Raw genomic sequence first — 17,989 nt, forward strand, 5'->3', positions numbered from 1 at the left:
AGTCCCGAGCAAGACGCCAGGCACGGTGACGGCACCAGTGTGAGGTAAGTGAAGTGATGCCTCAGGGGGGGGCCCACACACTGCTTTGAAGGGGGCACGCATGCACGCTGGTCTCTGCATTGAAAGGGGCATGTATGCTGGTCACTACATTAAAAGGGGGCATGTATGCTGGTCCCTACATTGAAAGGGGCATGTATGCTGGTCACTACATTGAAAGGGGGCATGTATGCTGGTCACTACATTGAAAGGGGGCATGTATGCTGGTCACTACCTTGAAAGGGGCATGTATGCTGGTCACTGCATTGAAAGGGGGCATGTATGCTGATCACTGCATTGAAAGGGGGCATGTACGCTGGTCACTGCATTGAAAGGGGGCATGTATGCTGGTCACTGCATTGAAAGGGGTCATGTACGCTGGTCTCTCTGCATTGAAAGGGGGCACGCTGGTCTCTCTGCATTGAAAGGGGGCACGCTGGTCTCTCTGCATTGAAAGGGGGCACGCTGGTCTCTCTGCATTGAAAGGGGGCACGCTGGTCTCTCTGCATTGAAAGGGGGCACATACCTTAATTACTGAAGGCCCCTTTCACACTTTTGCGACCTCAAAGTCACACAATGTTTTACAGCGTTTTTTGCCGCAAAGCAATGCCTATTACATTTTTCTGTTTGCGCCCCCCAAAAATTTTGAGCACCAGCCACCACTGCTTCACAGTGAAAGGTGGAACCTGACCTTTCAGTGAATAAGCCTGTATCACCATCTGCCAGATCCATCTGGATATGATGCAGACACAGCCAATACCTTTCGAGGTCCTTCCGTGAGGACAAAGAGTCTGATTTCCTGAAAGATTCAGTAGCCGCCAGGTAAACCCTAATTGCCCAAACCACATCCAAATATTGCACATTTTCCTTGGGATGCTTGGGCTTAGGACACAGTAAAGGCAGCACAATGTCTTCATTCAAATGGAAATCAGAAACCACCTTAGGAAGAAACAACCGATTGGGTCGAACTTTATCTCTGTGGACCAGTAGATAAGGTGAACAGCAGGATAGCGCCACCATTTCAGATACTCTGCGAGCAGAGGAAATAGCCAAATAGGCTACCTTCTGTGACAGTGTAAGCAGAGGTATCTCCCTATTGTTCTCAAAGGGAGGTTTTTGAAGAACAGACAGTACCAGGTTAAGATCCACAGAGGTAGCGGGGACCGTATCGGAGGAGCCATATGGCGAACCACTTGAATAAAAGTGCGAATCAAAGCATGCGTAGCTAAAGGGCTTTGAAAAAACACAGTTAAAGCCGACACTTGGCCTTTAATGGTACCCAAGGCCATTCGCTGCTCAACCCCTCTTTGGAGAAAAGCCCAAATCCTAGCCACCGAAAAGGAGCGTGGATGCGAGGATAGATCTTCCTGGAGGTAGATTTTCTAGCCTTCAACAGTGTAGGAATCACTGAGTCAGAAAGATCCATATCCTTCAATATCTGGCGACTGTAAAGCAGGATGGAAGATCGGCCACTGAGACAGCAGATCTTCCCTGAAAGGAAGTCTCCAAGGAGCATCGGCGACCAACCTTACCAGATCTGCGAGGCCAGTCTGGAGCCCCCAGAATGACCGGAATCCCTTCCACCTCTATTCTGCGCAGAAGCCTCGGCAGGAGTTTCAGTGAAGGGAGCGCATAGATTAGCTGATACTGACCCCAGGGAGCCACAAGTGCGTCTGTGGCGTCGGCCAGAGGATCCTTAGATCTGGTTACAAACCTCGAAACAAAAGGAAAGTTGGGACTTTGAGTGAGGTGTGTGTGTGTCAAACATCCTTTCCTTTGTAGCCAGATTAAGGGATGGAGGTGTTTGATCATTCTTGACCATACCCTGTTACTCATTTGATGTCATTGACATCCAGGGCCCAATTACTTTTGGGTCGGCAATATTTTAATTTCCTTATATTTATTATTATTGGACAGTGTTGCTGTCAGGGAAGAAGAAGTAAGCCCAGGCACATAGTTATGTGCAGACGGAGAGCGTTTGTTAACCAACGGAGAAAGCCTATTTAGCCAAACCTATGGACAGAAAATTCCTGTTTCCTTTCCACACCCACCACTAAGTGGCGCACTGGCCTATATAAACACCTCTGCTGCATTAGAACCTTGCCTTATGGTCTACAGCTTCCTGCTCCTGGTGTTAAACTCTGTTGCTGTCCTGATCCGTCTGACCACGCTTGTACTCTGCCTGAACCGACCCCTGGCTTGCTGTTCAACTACGTCTCTGCTTTATCCTGCTGTCTGCCTGTCTGCCATTGCCAACTCCAGCCTGAATCTGACTACTCTGTTGCCTTCTGCTCTGTTCCTGATGTGCCTGCTAGTTACCGACCCGGCTTGCCTAACCCTGCTGTGTAACCGGCCATCCTTATTCCTGCTGTCTGCTTCCTGTCAGCCTGCCAAGTGTCTGCTGCCTGTGATCTGCCAGCCTGCTAAGCATCTGCTGCCTGTGATTAGTCAGTCTGTCAAGTACCTGCTGTCTGCATCACGATACAGCCTGCATCCAAGTACGCACGGACCTCACATCTGCAGCCTTCACAATCTGAACCTCTAGGCACTCGTGCCACTCCAGGCTTCTGCGCCTCCTGTACTAGGCCGGAGGTGTAAGAGATCGCCTTCCTCTCCACGTCAGGCTCCATCTCAAGGTATGTGACAGTTGCATTTGTTGGTATATGTGCTGTTTTCTTTTTGTCTCTCTCTGGTCCTGTGCTGTGGCTGGGAAGCTCTCCCCCTGCCCCGGGAGCTGCGATGCGCTCCTGCCGCCCTCCCCTCCCTCCTCTGTTCCCTGATGCGGAGCTTGGGGGCGGGATGGTCGCGGCGCATTGGCGCCACGCCCCTTTGCGTGCTGGGTTATGACGCCACTTCCTTGGTGCGGTCCTACAAGCACGCTGCTTTGTCCATCAGCGTTCGTACACAAGTGAGGTTTTGGCGCCATGCCCTCTCGGCCCTGCCGATAGGAGCTGCACACATTCCTCCTCTAGAACGGCTGCATGGCGTTGGGAGCCTGCCCAGTTCACATCTGAGGGTTGTTTCTTTTGCTTTTTCACTGGATCATCGCTACTCTGCTTTCCTTGACTACATGGTGTCCCCAGTTCTCCTATTTGGAGTTATCTGCCTACATTCGGTATATACCTTTAGTCATTTTGTCACTCCCTGCACTTTATTTACCTTTTCAACACAATTTGGTGTTTTCACTTTTCTTACCTCAGCGGCTTGTTTTTATTTCAGGCCACTTTCTTTACCATACTTTTTTCTTATTTTCATTCACTTGACTGGGACCTCTTTCTACTTTTTGGTGTTCATAGCTAGTCCTTATTCATCACCTTCTCTTTCCTTCTTCATTCACCTTTCACGCATGCACTCACTTTGCAGCACTTGCTAACCTTTTTTTTTTTTTTTTCATTGTTGGCTTTGGGACTTGGCTCCAGTCTCCCTAATACCCGTCACTTACTTATTACTACCCTCCATATATTATTTTTTAATATATTATATTTTCATACTACTATACCATGTTTTTGATTTGAGGTATAGTGAACCACTATATACTTACTTAGTATTATTTGTGTAGATTTTCAGCATATTTCTAACATTAGTGCTCGGTTAGCACGCTTAATCAGCTTAGCACCATATTAATTGATTAGCACCTTTGTCTATACAAGCAATTAATTTATTAAGTACCTTATTGCTTATTTGCACATGGTTTCTGATGTGTCAGTAGCGCTGTATCTCACAATTTGCCTATTTCTAAACTAGGCAGAAACAAACTGAATCCTATAGCAGAGTGGGTGTATGCCTGCAGGGACTGCCCCATAGTCGTGGTAAAGATTTTTCCTGCCTAGTGTCCTACTCCTGCAGGGGGCATCATAACCCAATGGTTAAGAAGAATATGGAGCTCCGTCTGTCAATTAATGATAGAGAAATAAGGTATTTAGCGGCATCTTTTTTACAAAACACATCAACTGGGGCAAATAATTTACTATAACAGAGGGGATTGTAGCACCAACACTAAATTATGATACCAAAAGGAAGGGAGGGCCGTGGAGCGATCAGAGCTGACAGGCAGGGGGGGGGGGGGGGGGGGGACAACAGAGGAGAGCTGCGGATGACAGATGCACGTAAACTAACCACAGTGTCAGGGCTCAGCTGCCAGTTTACAGAGGGGAGGGCAGAATCAGGCAGGATCAGCCAAGTATTTCATGTGATAGAAAGAGCCAAATTACAAAGCACAAGCACTGTGCTGTATAACATGCTTTAGGGGAACAGGTTCCTTTTTTTTTTTTTTTTTTTGATAAACGCTTTATTTATTTTTTTTTAACACTGATACAGTATTTTGAGCCTGAATATTATTATTTATTAATCTCTTGCTGACCATGTATCACATATAAATGGCAGCAAAAAAAGAAAAGAAGTGTTTGGCTTTAACACTCACCCACTACAAATATATGCTCGCGCCTGAGGTTGTGTGCCATAAGCGCGCTCACTGCGTGCCCCCAGGAAACCGACTGAGCGTCACTGCTGCCAGGAGGTAGCGTTAGGTGATAATACTCATTATTAATACTATAATTCTTAATGTATTTTTTGTACTTGTAGACTTTTGATTACAGGCTTTGTGATCAAGCTGCAATTCACACACTAACTTTAAACTCATAATCAGTGACTAAATCCCTCTAAGGCTCGGTTTCCACTAGTGCGACTTGCGGTGCGACTTGACACATGTCAAGTCGCACAGCAAGTCAAAACCCATTGTTTTCAATGGGGCCCGTTTCCACTGTCGCGGCTTCAGTTGCCGCGACCTCAAAAGTAAATCGTGTACTACTTTTGAGCGCGACTTCCCTCTATATATGACGGACAAGTCTAACTGAAGCCGCGGTTTACTTTTGCTACGAAGTCGTGCTAGAAGTAGCACGACTTCGTAGCTGCACTAGTGGAAACCGAGGCTAAAGATGAACTTGAATGAGTCAGAGGAGTGGTTGTTTCTTTACCAGATTAATGAGACCCAAGATTCAAACAGCTACAATTCAGTCTGCCCCAAACATAAAAAAGTACATACGTGTTTGCCCCAACCATGCTTCCAAACAGCTCCTGGAGGATAGACAAGACATTCCATACTGTGACAGAGAAGGCCTGGGGATTTAATAACCTCAAAGAACAGCCATTCTGTGCAATAAAGAAAACATAATTAAAATATAAAACACATAACATTTTCTAAGCTTAGGAGCAGTGCCCTATTTTTATACTATATATATATATATATATATATATATATATATATATATATATATATATTTTTTTTTTTTTTTTCAGAAAACAGACCCTGGAGAATAAAATGGTAGTAAATGCACAAGTGCACAAATAAAAAAAGACCGAAAAGTTTGAAAAAAAAAAAAAAAGTTTTTTTGTTTAGGTTATAAAATGTGAATAGATACGTTTTTTCCTGCACTGATGAGCACTGATGACGCCGCACTGACAGGCACTGATGAGGAGACACTGATGGGGTGGCACTGATATGCAGCATTGATGGGCACTGATAGGTAGCACTGATATGCAGCACTGATGGGCACTGATAGATAGCACTGATATGCAGCATTGGTGGGCACTGATAGGCAGCGCTGATGGGCACTGATCAGCGGCACTGATGGGCACTGATAGGTGGCACTGATGGGTGGCACTGATGGGGGGCACTGATGGGGGGCACTGGTGGGCAGCACTGATAGATGGCAATAATGGGCACTGGTGGGCAGCACTGATATATGGCATTGGTGGGCAGCAATGATAGGAGGGCACCACTGGCAGGCTGTTTGCCATCCCTGGTGGCCATGGTGGGCATCCCTGGTGGTCATGGTTGGGCATCCCTGGTGGCTCTAGTGGCACCCCACCCCCCCCAGGGCTGCACTGGTAATCAATGTTCTGATTACCAGCACAGACCCCCCCTGTGATCAGTGAGTACTTAGAAATACTCACTGATCCCCCCCAGCTGCAGTATCGATCCTCTCCTTCTCCTCACTGACAGGATCTGTCAGGAGGAGAAGAGATCGAAGCCGTTACAACGGCTGTATTTACATTGCATGACGGCTGTGATTGGACACAGCCGTCATGTGATCAGGAGGGCCAATCACAGGGCCCTCCTGCCGCATCTTGTTGCTCTGTGTCCGAGGGACACAGGCACATCGAGCGATCTCGCTCCTTCTGAAGGACGTTCCGGAACGTCCGATCAGAAGGACGAGACTCCTACCCGGCTGTATATGTACAATGGCCCGGGTGGGAGGTGGTTTAGGATAGTCTACAGACGGGTATGGTGCCAGCCGATTGGAAAAAAGCCAATGTGGTACCAATATTTAAAAAAGGGCTGAGATATATCCCGGGTAACTATAGGCCGGTCAGCCTAACATCAGTAGTCTGCAAGAATTTGGAGGGGATGTTAAGGGACTACATACAAGACTTTAGTAATGAAAACAGTATTATTAGTAGTAATCAACATGGTTTCATGAAAAATCATTCTAGCCAAACCAATCTATTAACCTTCTACGATGAAGTGAGCTGCCACCTAGATAAAGGTAAGCCTGTGGATGTGGTGTATCTGGACTTTGGAAAGGCCTTTGACACCGTTCCCCACAAACGCTTACTGTTCAAACTAAGGAAGGTAGGTATGGACCATAGGGTGAGTACCTGTATAGAGAACTGGCTCCAGGGGAGAGTACAGAGGTTGGTGATTAATGGGGAGTACTCGGATTGGGCGGGTGTGAAAAGTGGGGTCCCCCAAGGTTCTGTCCTGGGGCCAATCCTGTTTAACTTATTCATAAATGATCTAGAGGAGGGGATATCTAGTACAATCTCAGTATTTGCGGATGATACTAAACTAAGCATGCCAATATCTTCTATGCAAGATGTGGAAAACTTACAAGCGGATCTGAACAAAATAATGGGGTGGGCAACTACATGGCAGATGAGGTTTAATGTTGAAAAATGTAAAGTAATGCACCTGGGCATCAGAAATACGAAAGCAAGCTACTCACTAGGGGGGAAACCTCTGGGTGAGTCTAGGGTGGAAAAGGACCTGGGGGTACTGGTAGACAACAGGCTTGGCAGTGGCATGCAATGCCAGGCCGCTGCAAGCAAAGCCAACAGAATACTGGCATGTATAAAAAAAGGGGATTCACTCCAGAAATAAAGAGATTATTCTCCCACTCTACAAGACTCTGGTCCAGCCACATCTGGAGTATGCTGTCCAGTCCTGGGCACCGGTCCTCAGGAAGGACGTGCTGGAACTGGAGAGAGTCCAGAGAAGGGCAACAAAAATAATTAGGGGAATCAGCTATGAGGAAAGACTACTACAAGCACTGAGCTTATTCTCTCTGGAGAAGAGACGATTGAGGGGGGATATGATATCAATGTACAAATACTGTACTGGCGACCCTAGCATAAGGAACAAACTATTCAGAGAAAGGGAATACAATAAGACACGTGGCCACTCACTAAAACTTGAGGAAAAAACGGTTTAACCTTAAAATACGTAGGGGGTTCTTTACTGTCAGAGCAGTAAGGATGTGAATTCTCTTCCACAAGCAGTCGTATCAGCAGGGAGACGCGATAGTTTCAAAAAACTATTAGATGGGCACTTTAAAGACCACAACATACAGGGGTATACAATGTACGGTTAACAGCAAACACACACACACATCATAGATTGAACTGGATGGACTGATGTCTTTTTTCAACCTCACAAACTATGTAACTATGTAATGTGGAAGCGATCGGGTGGAATCACTTACACTGGAAATCCGACAGTTGGCTAAAGAATTCTAAACAGGAGTATTTTATAGAAACGCATTTAAAAAGTATACATGAAAACACACATAAAAATATTTTATCTAATATTAAATGTAAGTACTTTAAGTGCCATTACATGCCTTTTTAAAGCTAGATTTTGTCTGTCAACTTCTGGCAGCAAGATCCAGCAAAAATATGGGTATTTTCAATATGACTGTGAGCAGAACTAAACTCTATCCTTTACAGCCAAGGAAGCTGCCAATTTAGCCTCAGTTTGATCTGTTGTTGTCATGGTGTTGCACATGTGATCAGTTATTGACATCAGCCATTTTATGTTTGCGAGTACAAGCAACTCACAGGTATCATTCAGGGTATGCCTTGAATGTAACTGTTTTGGGACTTAAATTGGAACTTTATTCAGAAAGTCATGATCGATCGCATCAGGCCAGCCCCTTTTGGAGGTGTAGCTATGTAAAACTTTTTTTTTTTAAAGTTCCTGTACGGTTTAAAATGAAGTAATGCACAGGGGAAGACTGACCATTCGGGCAGTCGGGCACTGCCCGAGGTCAGTAAGGGGCCCCACGAGCTAACTTGCCACTTTGGGAACAGCAGCATTCATTGCTTCTAACTACATACACTGGCCGGTGGTGTATGTAGTTAGAAGCTCCAATCCTGGTTTCTGTCTCCCCCCCTTCCCCCGTAGTGTCCTGCACTCGCTGTGTGATCTCTGATCTCCGTCCCCCCTCTGATCATATATGTGTGATGTGTATCTATGTGTGTGTGATGTGTATATGTGTGTGATGTGTAAGTATGTGAGTGATGTGTATATGTGAGTGATGTGTGTGTGTGTGTGTGTGATGTCTAAGACAGCAGCCCCCCCCCCCCCCAGAGCTGACAGACATTTCCCAAACTGACACACAGCCCTATTTATACCAACAAACTCCAATCACTCTGTCCAGTTAATGTGAATTTAGTTTATGACCATCTTATTTAACCCTGTGTCAACCAAACTCTGTACAATCAAAAACTCACCACCTAACTAAACACTCTATAGGTCCTTCCACACGGGCATTTTGTCCAGCGGACTCTGTTTTGCTCAGTCCATCTTCATCTGATCCAATCCTCCAGACGGATGGAAAATAGGGTTTCATGGACAGGATCAGATCAGGTAGCAGCGGGTGCTAGCAGACATGTCACCGCTGACATCCACTGCTCCATAGGGGTACATGGAGCGTCCAATCAGGTCCGCCTGAAAAACTGACAGGCAGACCTGATTGGAAAACCTGTGAGAAAGGGCCCTAAATAAAAAATAACAGTCCTTAAAGTGGAGTTTAAAAAATGTAAACTCTGCTTAACCAACCCCCCCCCCTCCATTGCCACATTTGGTACCTATCCTATCCCCACTTCCAGGAGACTGCACTACGGTGATGTTCTTTGGAAGTTTAGTCCCCCTCCTCCTTCCTCCGCCACCAGGCCAGTTAGAAAGCACAGCCTGCTTCGCGCATGCGCAGTTGGGATCTGGCTATTCACCACGAATAGCAGGAGGGAGCACCCGAGAGCCAATCCAAAAATCAGCTGGGGTGTCGACATTGTGAGACCCCTTGACAGGTATGTGTCCTAATATTAAAAGTCAGCAGCTACAGTATTTGTAGCTGCTGACATTCAATTTTTTCAAGCGATAATATTGAAATGGAAGGAGTATCCGACCACTGCAAATCTACGAAGACCTGGCCGTCCCTCTAAACTTTCAGCTCATACAAGGAGAAGACTAATCAGAGATGCAGCCAAGAGGCCCATGATCACTCTGGATGAACTGCAGAGATCTACAGCTGAGGTGGGAGACTCTGTCCATAGGACAACAATCAGACGTATACTGCACAAATCTGGCCTTTATGGAAGAGTGGCAAGAAGAAAGCCATTTCTTAAAGATATCCATAAAAAGTGTTGTTTAAAGTTTGCCACAAGCCACCTGGGAGACACACCAAACATGTGGAAGAAGGTGCTCTGGTCAGATAAAACCAAAATCGAACTTTTTGGCAACAATGCAAAACGTTATGTTTGGCGTAAAAGCAACACAGCTCATCACCCTTAACACACCATCCCCACTGTCAAACATGGTGGTGGCAGCATCATGGTTTGGACCTGCTTTTCTTCAGCAGGGACAGGGAAGATGGTTAAAATTGATGGGAAGATGGATGGAGCCAAATACAGGACCATTCTGGAAAAAAACCTGATGGAGTCTGCAAAAGACCCGAGACTGGGATGGAGATTTGTCTTCCAACAAGACAATGATCCAAAACATAAAGCAAAATCTACAATGGAATGGTTCACAAATAAACATATCCAGGTGTTAGAATGGCCAAGTCAAAGTCCAGATCTGAATCCAATCAAGAATCTGTGGAAAGAACTGAAAACTGCTGTTCACAAACACTCTCCATCCAACCTCACTGAGCTCGAGCTGTTTTGCAAGGAGGAATGGGCAAAAATTTCAGTCTCTGGATGTGCAAAACTGATAGAGACATACCCCAAGCGACTTACAGCTGTAATCGCAGCAAAAGGTGGCGCTACAAAGTATTAACTTAAGGGGGCTGAATAATTTTGCACGCCCAATTTTTCAGTTTTTTATTTGTTAAAGTTTGAAATATCCAACAAATTTCGTTCCACTTCATGATTGTGTCCCACTTGTTGTTGATTCTCACAAAAAATTACAGTTTTATATCTTTATGTTTGAAGCCTGAAATGTGGCAAAAGGTCGTAAAGTTCAAGGGGGCCGAATACTTTCGCAAGGCACTGTATATGTGTCCTAAACATAAAGATTTTTGTGCTGAGAGTGTGCGCCCTTCACGCTTCCAGCACGATTAACAGCAAGAGCCAGAACACTCCCAATGCTTCCTTCCCAACATCTCTCCCTGGTCACCCCTCAGACATTGCCTCTAAAATAAATATCTCCCCCAACTAAAAGACAACCCCCCACACCTGCTTTCATGCTATCTGTACTTCTCTCCTGCACATACTATTTGCCATCATATCTTCTGCACTTCTCTCCTGCACACAGTCCTACATTCCACACTCTTCTCCTGCACATAATACCCACCAGTATACATTCCACACTCCTCTCCTGCACATAATACCCACCAGTATACCCTCCACACTCCTCTCCTGCACATAATACCCACCAGTATACCCTCCACACTCCTCTCCTGTACATACTGCCCACCGTCATACCCTCCACACTCCTCTCCTGTACATACTGCCCACCGTCATACCCTCCACACTCCTCTCCTGTACATACTGCCCACCGTCATACCCTCCACACTCCTCTCCTGCACACAATACTCACCAGCATACCCTCCTTAGCATGTGTCCTTAGTCCCTTTCTCTGTATCAAATGTGAGACTTCAGGGGTCTGTTTAGACCCCTGTTATCTCACCAAAGCTCCCTGCCCCCACCAGTGTTGTGGGAAAAAAAAGTAAGAAAATCATTAAATTAAAATGAAAAAAAAAAAAAATCACACTAAATTGCCACGCCCGAAATGTGGCATAATTTATCCACACCCACTGTGTGCCGCAATGCACTATGCACACCACAGGTCATTATCTCCCTGCTAAGGTACCCAGGGCAGTACTTTGCCCAGGGGCCCAGGATGCTGGTAAGGTGGCACTGACCATGAGAGGCTCCTCATTTCTTTATTGGGTCACCAGCTTTAAGTCTTCTGCCTGTCTGCACGTTCATGAGCTTCATGCCCTTCCACGTAGGCCTTATGCCTTAATTTTGCATCATAGTGGCAGCCATCTTTAAACCTGGGTGCCCCTTGATCTCCTTTTGCCCAGGGGCCCCATGAGTTGTCAGTCTGCCCCTGGTAATGTACTGTCTCGTCCTGCTCTGCACATGCTCAGTTGCTCTCTTTTCTTGGCACCGTGTTTTAAAATCAGAGCCACTAGAGGCTGATCAGCTGACAGCTTTAGGATTTACTGTTGCCGGGGGGGAAGGCGTAAGGAGACAAACCTCTGCTGCCAGAGAGACACAAAAGAGTTAACCTTACATGGACATTTGTCTCATCTGTGAAAATATGTGCCATCAGCCTTCCTCTCTAGCTTTAGCTCACACTAGTGGCATGCGGGAAACCCCGCAATGTTATCACTTGGCCTCTGTTACCTAGTGAAGCGAGTGTGTGACGGCTGTTTCGAAGAACTTCGGTAATCACTGGACTTGCGGGAGCAAGTAGCGGTGAGGAACTCCGTGCCGCTGGTCACACTTTGGCATTGAATGCTGCTATTTTATTTATGTTTTGTAAGTGCAATTACTAGGGGTGAATGGGGCAATAAAGTTGAAATGGTTTTACACTATGTACCACATCCCGTTTTTCATATGCACTTTTATGGATGAGTGATCTGCCTATGGGTGGTTTAAAGTGGCGCTGGAATCTCCTATATTGACTAAGGCGATTTATGTCCGTGGTCTGTGTTGCTGGATATCTATTAGGGTTTACTTATGTCCATTATCTGGTGAGTTTCTTTTCAGCACATTTTTATAAAGTACGTACACACTAGCTGTTCCAGGATGGGAACAAATCCACTTTTGGGCAGCTGTGTACGAACTCTGGAATACCTAGGTCTTGGTATTTCAAATAAGCACAGCTAAATCATGCAGCAATAGTGCAGTTTGGAAGTGGGGTTGTTAAATTCATAAACACCCAACTGGAAGCAGTTTTACTTGACCCGGATTCTGCTTAGCAGGTTTCCAGATATGAGGTTTTGGGCGCAGGGGACTCAAGACTATTGGAACAATCAAGGGTCATTTGGGTAGTTGTTGGACTGGAGTTATCGGATGTTATGAAGAAGGTGTTTAATACCTACCTTACCACTGGTATTGCCTCTACATAGTTACATACATAGTAGTTGAGGTTGAATAAAGACAATAGTCCATCCAGTTCAACCTGTGTAGGTGTGTGTGGCCGTAATCATTTCTCATACCCCTGAATGTTTTGATCCTTGAGATGTACGTCCAAGAGTCTTTTAAAAAGTAGCCATACTCCCCGCAGTTACCACCATTTGTGGCAGAGAATTCCACAATCTTGTAGCCCTTACTGTAAAGAACCCCCTGCGCATCCTGAGGTTAAAACGCTTCTCCTCTAAACGCATTGTATGGCCTCGTGTCTTCATGCATTCCTTGCGACTGAATAGTTTTTTTTCCATGCTCAGATCACCGTTGAAGTATTTGTAAATTGCTATCATGTCCCCTCTCAGGCTTCTCTTCTCCAGGGAGAATAAATCAAGCGCCTCTAAACGCTTTTCGTAATTAAGGTCTTCAAATCCCTTAATTAGTTTTGTTGCCCTTCTCTGTACTCTCTCTAACTCCAACATATCCCTTCTGAGGACTAGCGACCAGAACTGGACAGAATACTCTAGATGCCGTCGGACCAGAGTTTTATAAAGTGGCATGATTATAGTTTTATCTCTGGAATACATCCCCTTCCTTATGCATGCTAATAATCTTCCGGCTTTGGCAACTGCAGCTTGACATTGCATGCTATTGCTAAGTCTATCTTCTACTAAGACCCCCAGATCTTTCTCCATTTTTGATACCCCCAGAGGTTCCTCCCCTAGCGTGTATTTTGCTTTTATGTTATTGGTCCCCAAGTGCAATACCTTGCACTTATTCACATTAAACCTCATTTGCCACGTAGTTGCCCACTCTGTTATTTTGTTCAGGTCATTCTGTAAGATTTCTGCCTCACGATGTGAAGTTATTGCCCTGCTCAATTTTGTGTCATCTGCAAAAACTGAGATTGAGCTAATGACCCTGTCCTCAATGCTATTTATGAATAGATTGAACAAAGTTGGCCCCAGAACTGAGCCTTGGGGGACCCCACTTACCACCCCAGACCAGTCCGAGTATGCGCTATTACCACCCTTTGGACATGCCCCTTTAACCAGTTCCGTATCCAAGAGCACACTTTGTGGTCGATGCCTGTGGACCTTATTTTTTAAATCAAGTGTTTGTGGGGAACTGTATCAAACGCCTTAGCAAAATCCAGGTACAGCACATCCACAAGTCTCCCACTGTCTAAGCTCACAGCTAACCTCCTCATAGAATGTTAACAGATTGTGCTGGCACAAACGCCCCTTTGTAAACCCGTGCTGATTACTGCTGATGATATTATTGACTTAGGCAAACTCTTGGATATAATCCCTTATCATCCCCTCCAGAAGTTTACATACTATTGACGTCAGGCTGACCGGCCTATAATTTCCGGGGATATGCCTCTGCCCTTTTTTGAATATCTGTGTCACGTTAGCTTTCCTCCAGTCACCTGGTACAGTTCCTGTCATAATACTGTCAGCAAAGATCAGGAACAATGGTCTAGATATAACCTTACGGAGTTCTTTAAGTACTCTCGGATGTACACCATCCGGGCCTGGTGATTTACTTGTGTTAATTTTATCCAGCCTTTCCCTGATTTCACCCTCTGTTAGCCATAGAGGCAAGTCCTGTGAAACTGAGTAACTTGTGTTTATCAGTATTCTTTACTGCAACATTATTCATTATTATGGCACTCCTATGTGCTTTTGATACATGTTACATTTTTTACTATAATAAATTGATATTTATTCTATTCATCTTTTATCACCGACCCCACATGCTCATCTCATTTAAAGTCCCAGGGCCATTTTTGCTTTTCTCTATTTTACCCCAACCAAGACTGAACATGGAAAGGAGGTGATGGAAATTTGGGTCAGATCCACAGAAGAAGAGGAGGTCCAAAGCCTTTCAAAATTTTTTTTAACATACACTATTCTTCCTCAGGGACAAAATCCTAACTTCTGCAATATATTAGAAATAGTTTTCTTACTATACAAAAAACCAAATCAAAAACAATAACTTTTCATTTACATTTGCATAAATTGCAAAAAAGAAAGAAAAAACAAAATTGCACAAATACCAAAAATAATAACATCTACTGGCCACTGCTTCCACATTTCCAGGCTTCCGCAAAGGTGCCCTAGTGTCCCCTCCATATAGCCAACCCACATTCCCTGTAGTGCCGCTGGAAAAGTATTTGGTATTCCAAAGAAGAATGGTATATGATCATCAAAAACTAGACTTTATTGATGTTAGTATTCTAAAAGACCAGGAGGGACAACTTACAAGTAGACTTTACAGAAAAGTAACCGCTGGGAATACAATCCAACACGCCAACAGTTTCCAACCGGAACCATTTAAAAGGTCTATACCTCATAGTCAATTTCTGAGGGCTAGGCGGAATTGTACCACTCTGGAGGATTTCCAGGTGGAGGCAGATGATTTGACGAAGAGGCTGTTAGCCAGGGGGTATACCAAATCATCTTTGAGAAAAACTTTTAACAAAGTCAAAAATATGGACAGAAAGAATTTGATCTTTAAGCCTGCTAGCAAAAAGAAGGATGAGATTACCAGAATAATTATACGATATTCCAATGAACATAATAAGATCCAGATCTTGGACAAATACTAGTTCATACTAGAGCTGCACGATTCTGGCAAAAATGAGAATCACGATTTTTTGGCTTGGAATAAAGATCACGATTCACTCACGATTCTCAAAAACTTTTTTATTTGAAAGATTTACAACCTCTGAACATTAGGTTATCAAACAAGATGGCAATAAAATAAGCCATAATACTCTTTACTTCAAACAAATTTAAAGAAATGCAATAACAAAACAATGTAATGTGAAATAAAGAAATGATCATTACATTTAAAAAAACAGTTGGATATTTGTCAGATAAACCGATTTAAAGGTTCTTCGCTAGAAACACAAGCCTGTCAACATTTTGAGGCTTTAGTGCAGAACGGCGACAAGTGACAATGTTGCCCCCTGTGCTAAAAACCCTTTCAGAAGGGGAACTGGTTGCAGGAATGCAAAGGTATTTTCTGGCCAGTTCAGACAATCTTGGATACTGCTCCTTGTGAGCCTTCCACCAGACTAATGGATCATCTTCACTGTCAGTGTTGCCTAAGAACATGTAAGACTGTAGCTCCAAGGTCAAGTTTATGGATTGCTGTTGTGAGCCTGATGCTGGTGGCCCTTCATTTCCTTGTGCTGCTTTGAAAAAGCTACCTAAGGTCTTTCGAGTCTTCTTTGCAGGACTACTACTACTACTACTACTACTACTACTACTACTAGTTGTAGGGAGACTTTCCTTAACGGTTATTAGCTGTGACATCTCATCTTTTAGTCTGTTCTGGATAGCAGATTTGTTATCCTCATTGACGTAAGTCATCTTAAACCTGGGATCGAGGGTTGTGGCTATGTCGAGAAGGTCTTGTGTTTTTTGGTCATTATATTTTTCCTCCAGATACCCCAAGATCTTTGATTTCATTGTGCGAATAAGATCAGAGTCATCCTCCTTAACAGTCAAAACAGAAGTCTGAAAAAGGTGGAGAGCAGGTTTCACAGAAGAGACACTTACATACTGCTCTCCTGAAAGAGCATCTGTAAAGTCTGCCAGTGGGGTGAGAGTCTTGTCCACAGCCTCAAGGACCTCTAGGTCTTGCCATGTTGGCAAGAGGTGCCTAGCCTTGCGATCAGAAGAGAGGACCTGGGTGATGGCAGCTTGCTGCTCCAGTATCCTCCTCACCATAGCCTGCCTAGATCCCCACCTTGTTGGACACTCTGTCTTAAGGTTGTGGTCTGGTAAACCAAGTTGTTTTTGTGCCTCAGAAAGTTCCCTCTTCCTCCTCCAACTGTAGCTGAAACACCCGACAAGCTTTTTGCACAAACCCATAGCACGCTCAATTCGTGGGTCCTTCATTGCATTCTCGATTGCAAGATGAAGCCTATGGCCAAAACACTGCAGTCGTGTCCAGTGATTTATGGATATGGCCTTCACAATGTTGCTTCCGTTGTCTGTAGTGATGCACACAAGATTTTTCTCCTCCAACTTCCAGTTTATGAAAGCATCCTTCAATCCCTGTGCCAAAGCTTCACCAGTGTGGTCCTCAGGGAAAAACCCAGTTTGTAGGCACCGACTTTTCATCTCAAAATCTTCATTAATGAAATGGATGGTTACGCTCATGTATGGTTCCATTGCTCTGCTGGACCATAAATCTGAAGTTGCTGCAAAATTAAGTACATCTCGCAATTCCGTTGAAACTGTTTCACGACATTTGTTATATAGAGCAGGGATTGCAACATGTGAAAAATGATTGCGAGAGGGCACACAATATCGCTTATCAAGGGTTTCAATGAGTTTTTTAAACCCTTCTTTTTCAACAGTGGTCACAGGAGCCATATCTTTAGCCAGGTGAAATGTGATTGCGTTTGTTATTTCTTTGTGCCTGGGAGAGGTTGTTGGGTACGGTGTTGCATTGAATAATGTTGCTTTAATTGAGGTTTGTTTTGTCTGGTTGCAGGTACTTTATGGAGTGTTTTTTTTTTTCTGTACCATCTCATACTGTTGTATGTGATAACGTTTCAGGTGATTAAACAAATTGGTGGTGTTACCCTTTGGTGCACAAACAACGGCTAAACATTGTTTGCAGTATATTGTTTTTTGCCGAGTATCATCACATGGTTTGAAACCGAAATAAGCCCACACTTTGGAATAGGATCCTGTTTTCGGTACTAAAACATGGCCGTCTGGGTTTTCATCAGACTGACTTGCGCATTGCTCTGCCTCACTCATTCTTCTACACGTGCAGTACAGCAGTACCCAATGTGACGTCAACACAGTCACTCCTTGACGAAGTTATCTCGAGTTCGTGAACAGACTGCTTCCCAGCTCTCTCCTGTGAGTGTTCGTGAAAATAAAATTGGCTGAACTTGGATTAGAAACTCCAACAAAAAACGACCACCAGCGATTGCGTTGATACAGAAGACCCCAACTGGGCTAAAGAGTCCTGTTTGAATTTTGTATATTCTCCAATCACTAAGGTACTGCTGCAGCTCTCTCTCTCTTAGTATTCAACTGGGTACAGTGGAAACATGTACCTATAGAGAAAACAAAACAAGAGCGCACACTGTCATCTGCTTTAGTGTACACTTGCAGCTAATGCACTGACATTTAAAAGGAAATGAAACAAACAATTTCCGCTTATATGCTTCCTCCCCCTCTCAGGTGCCACGTTTGGCACCTTTCTTGGGGGGGGGGGGGGGGACAGGTACCACGGCGCCGTCCCTCGGAAGTTCAGCCCTCCTCCTCCTTTCTCTGCC

The 17,989-nt window shown here is 44.6% G+C and overlaps 2 protein-coding genes across 3 annotated transcripts in view; both read right to left on the reverse strand.

Annotated features, from left to right (window-relative positions):
* The window catches only part of RIOX1 (ribosomal oxygenase 1), a 320,376-nt gene that overhangs the window by 225,305 nt on the left and 77,082 nt on the right, over positions 1–17,989 (reverse strand). For both annotated transcript variants that reach the window (XR_014225073.1, XM_082251939.1), the window contains exon 6: positions 5,078–5,184. Coding sequence is in view for 1 of the 2 variants with exons in the window: in XM_082251939.1 (XP_082108065.1) it covers positions 5,078–5,184 (107 nt within the window). In the remaining variant the exon portion in view is untranslated. The remainder of the gene's footprint in view (positions 1–5,077; positions 5,185–17,989) is intronic.
* Positions 15,560–16,751, reverse strand: LOC309551517 (E3 SUMO-protein ligase ZBED1-like). Its single transcript, XM_082252135.1, has one exon. The coding sequence runs from the start codon at positions 16,587–16,589 to the stop codon at positions 15,570–15,572; it is 1,020 nt and encodes a 339-aa protein (XP_082108261.1). The 5' UTR covers positions 16,590–16,751; the 3' UTR covers positions 15,560–15,569.

This window comes from Pelophylax lessonae, assembly GCF_965119305.1.
Source record: "Pelophylax lessonae genome assembly, chromosome: 3".
NCBI lineage: Eukaryota > Metazoa > Chordata > Amphibia > Anura > Ranidae > Pelophylax > Pelophylax lessonae.

Excerpts from the sequence above, each read along its gene's own strand:
- LOC309551517 (XM_082252135.1), bottom strand. The coding sequence starts at position 16,589 with ATGAAGGACCCACGAATTGAGCGTGCTATGGGTTTGTGCAAAAAGCTT.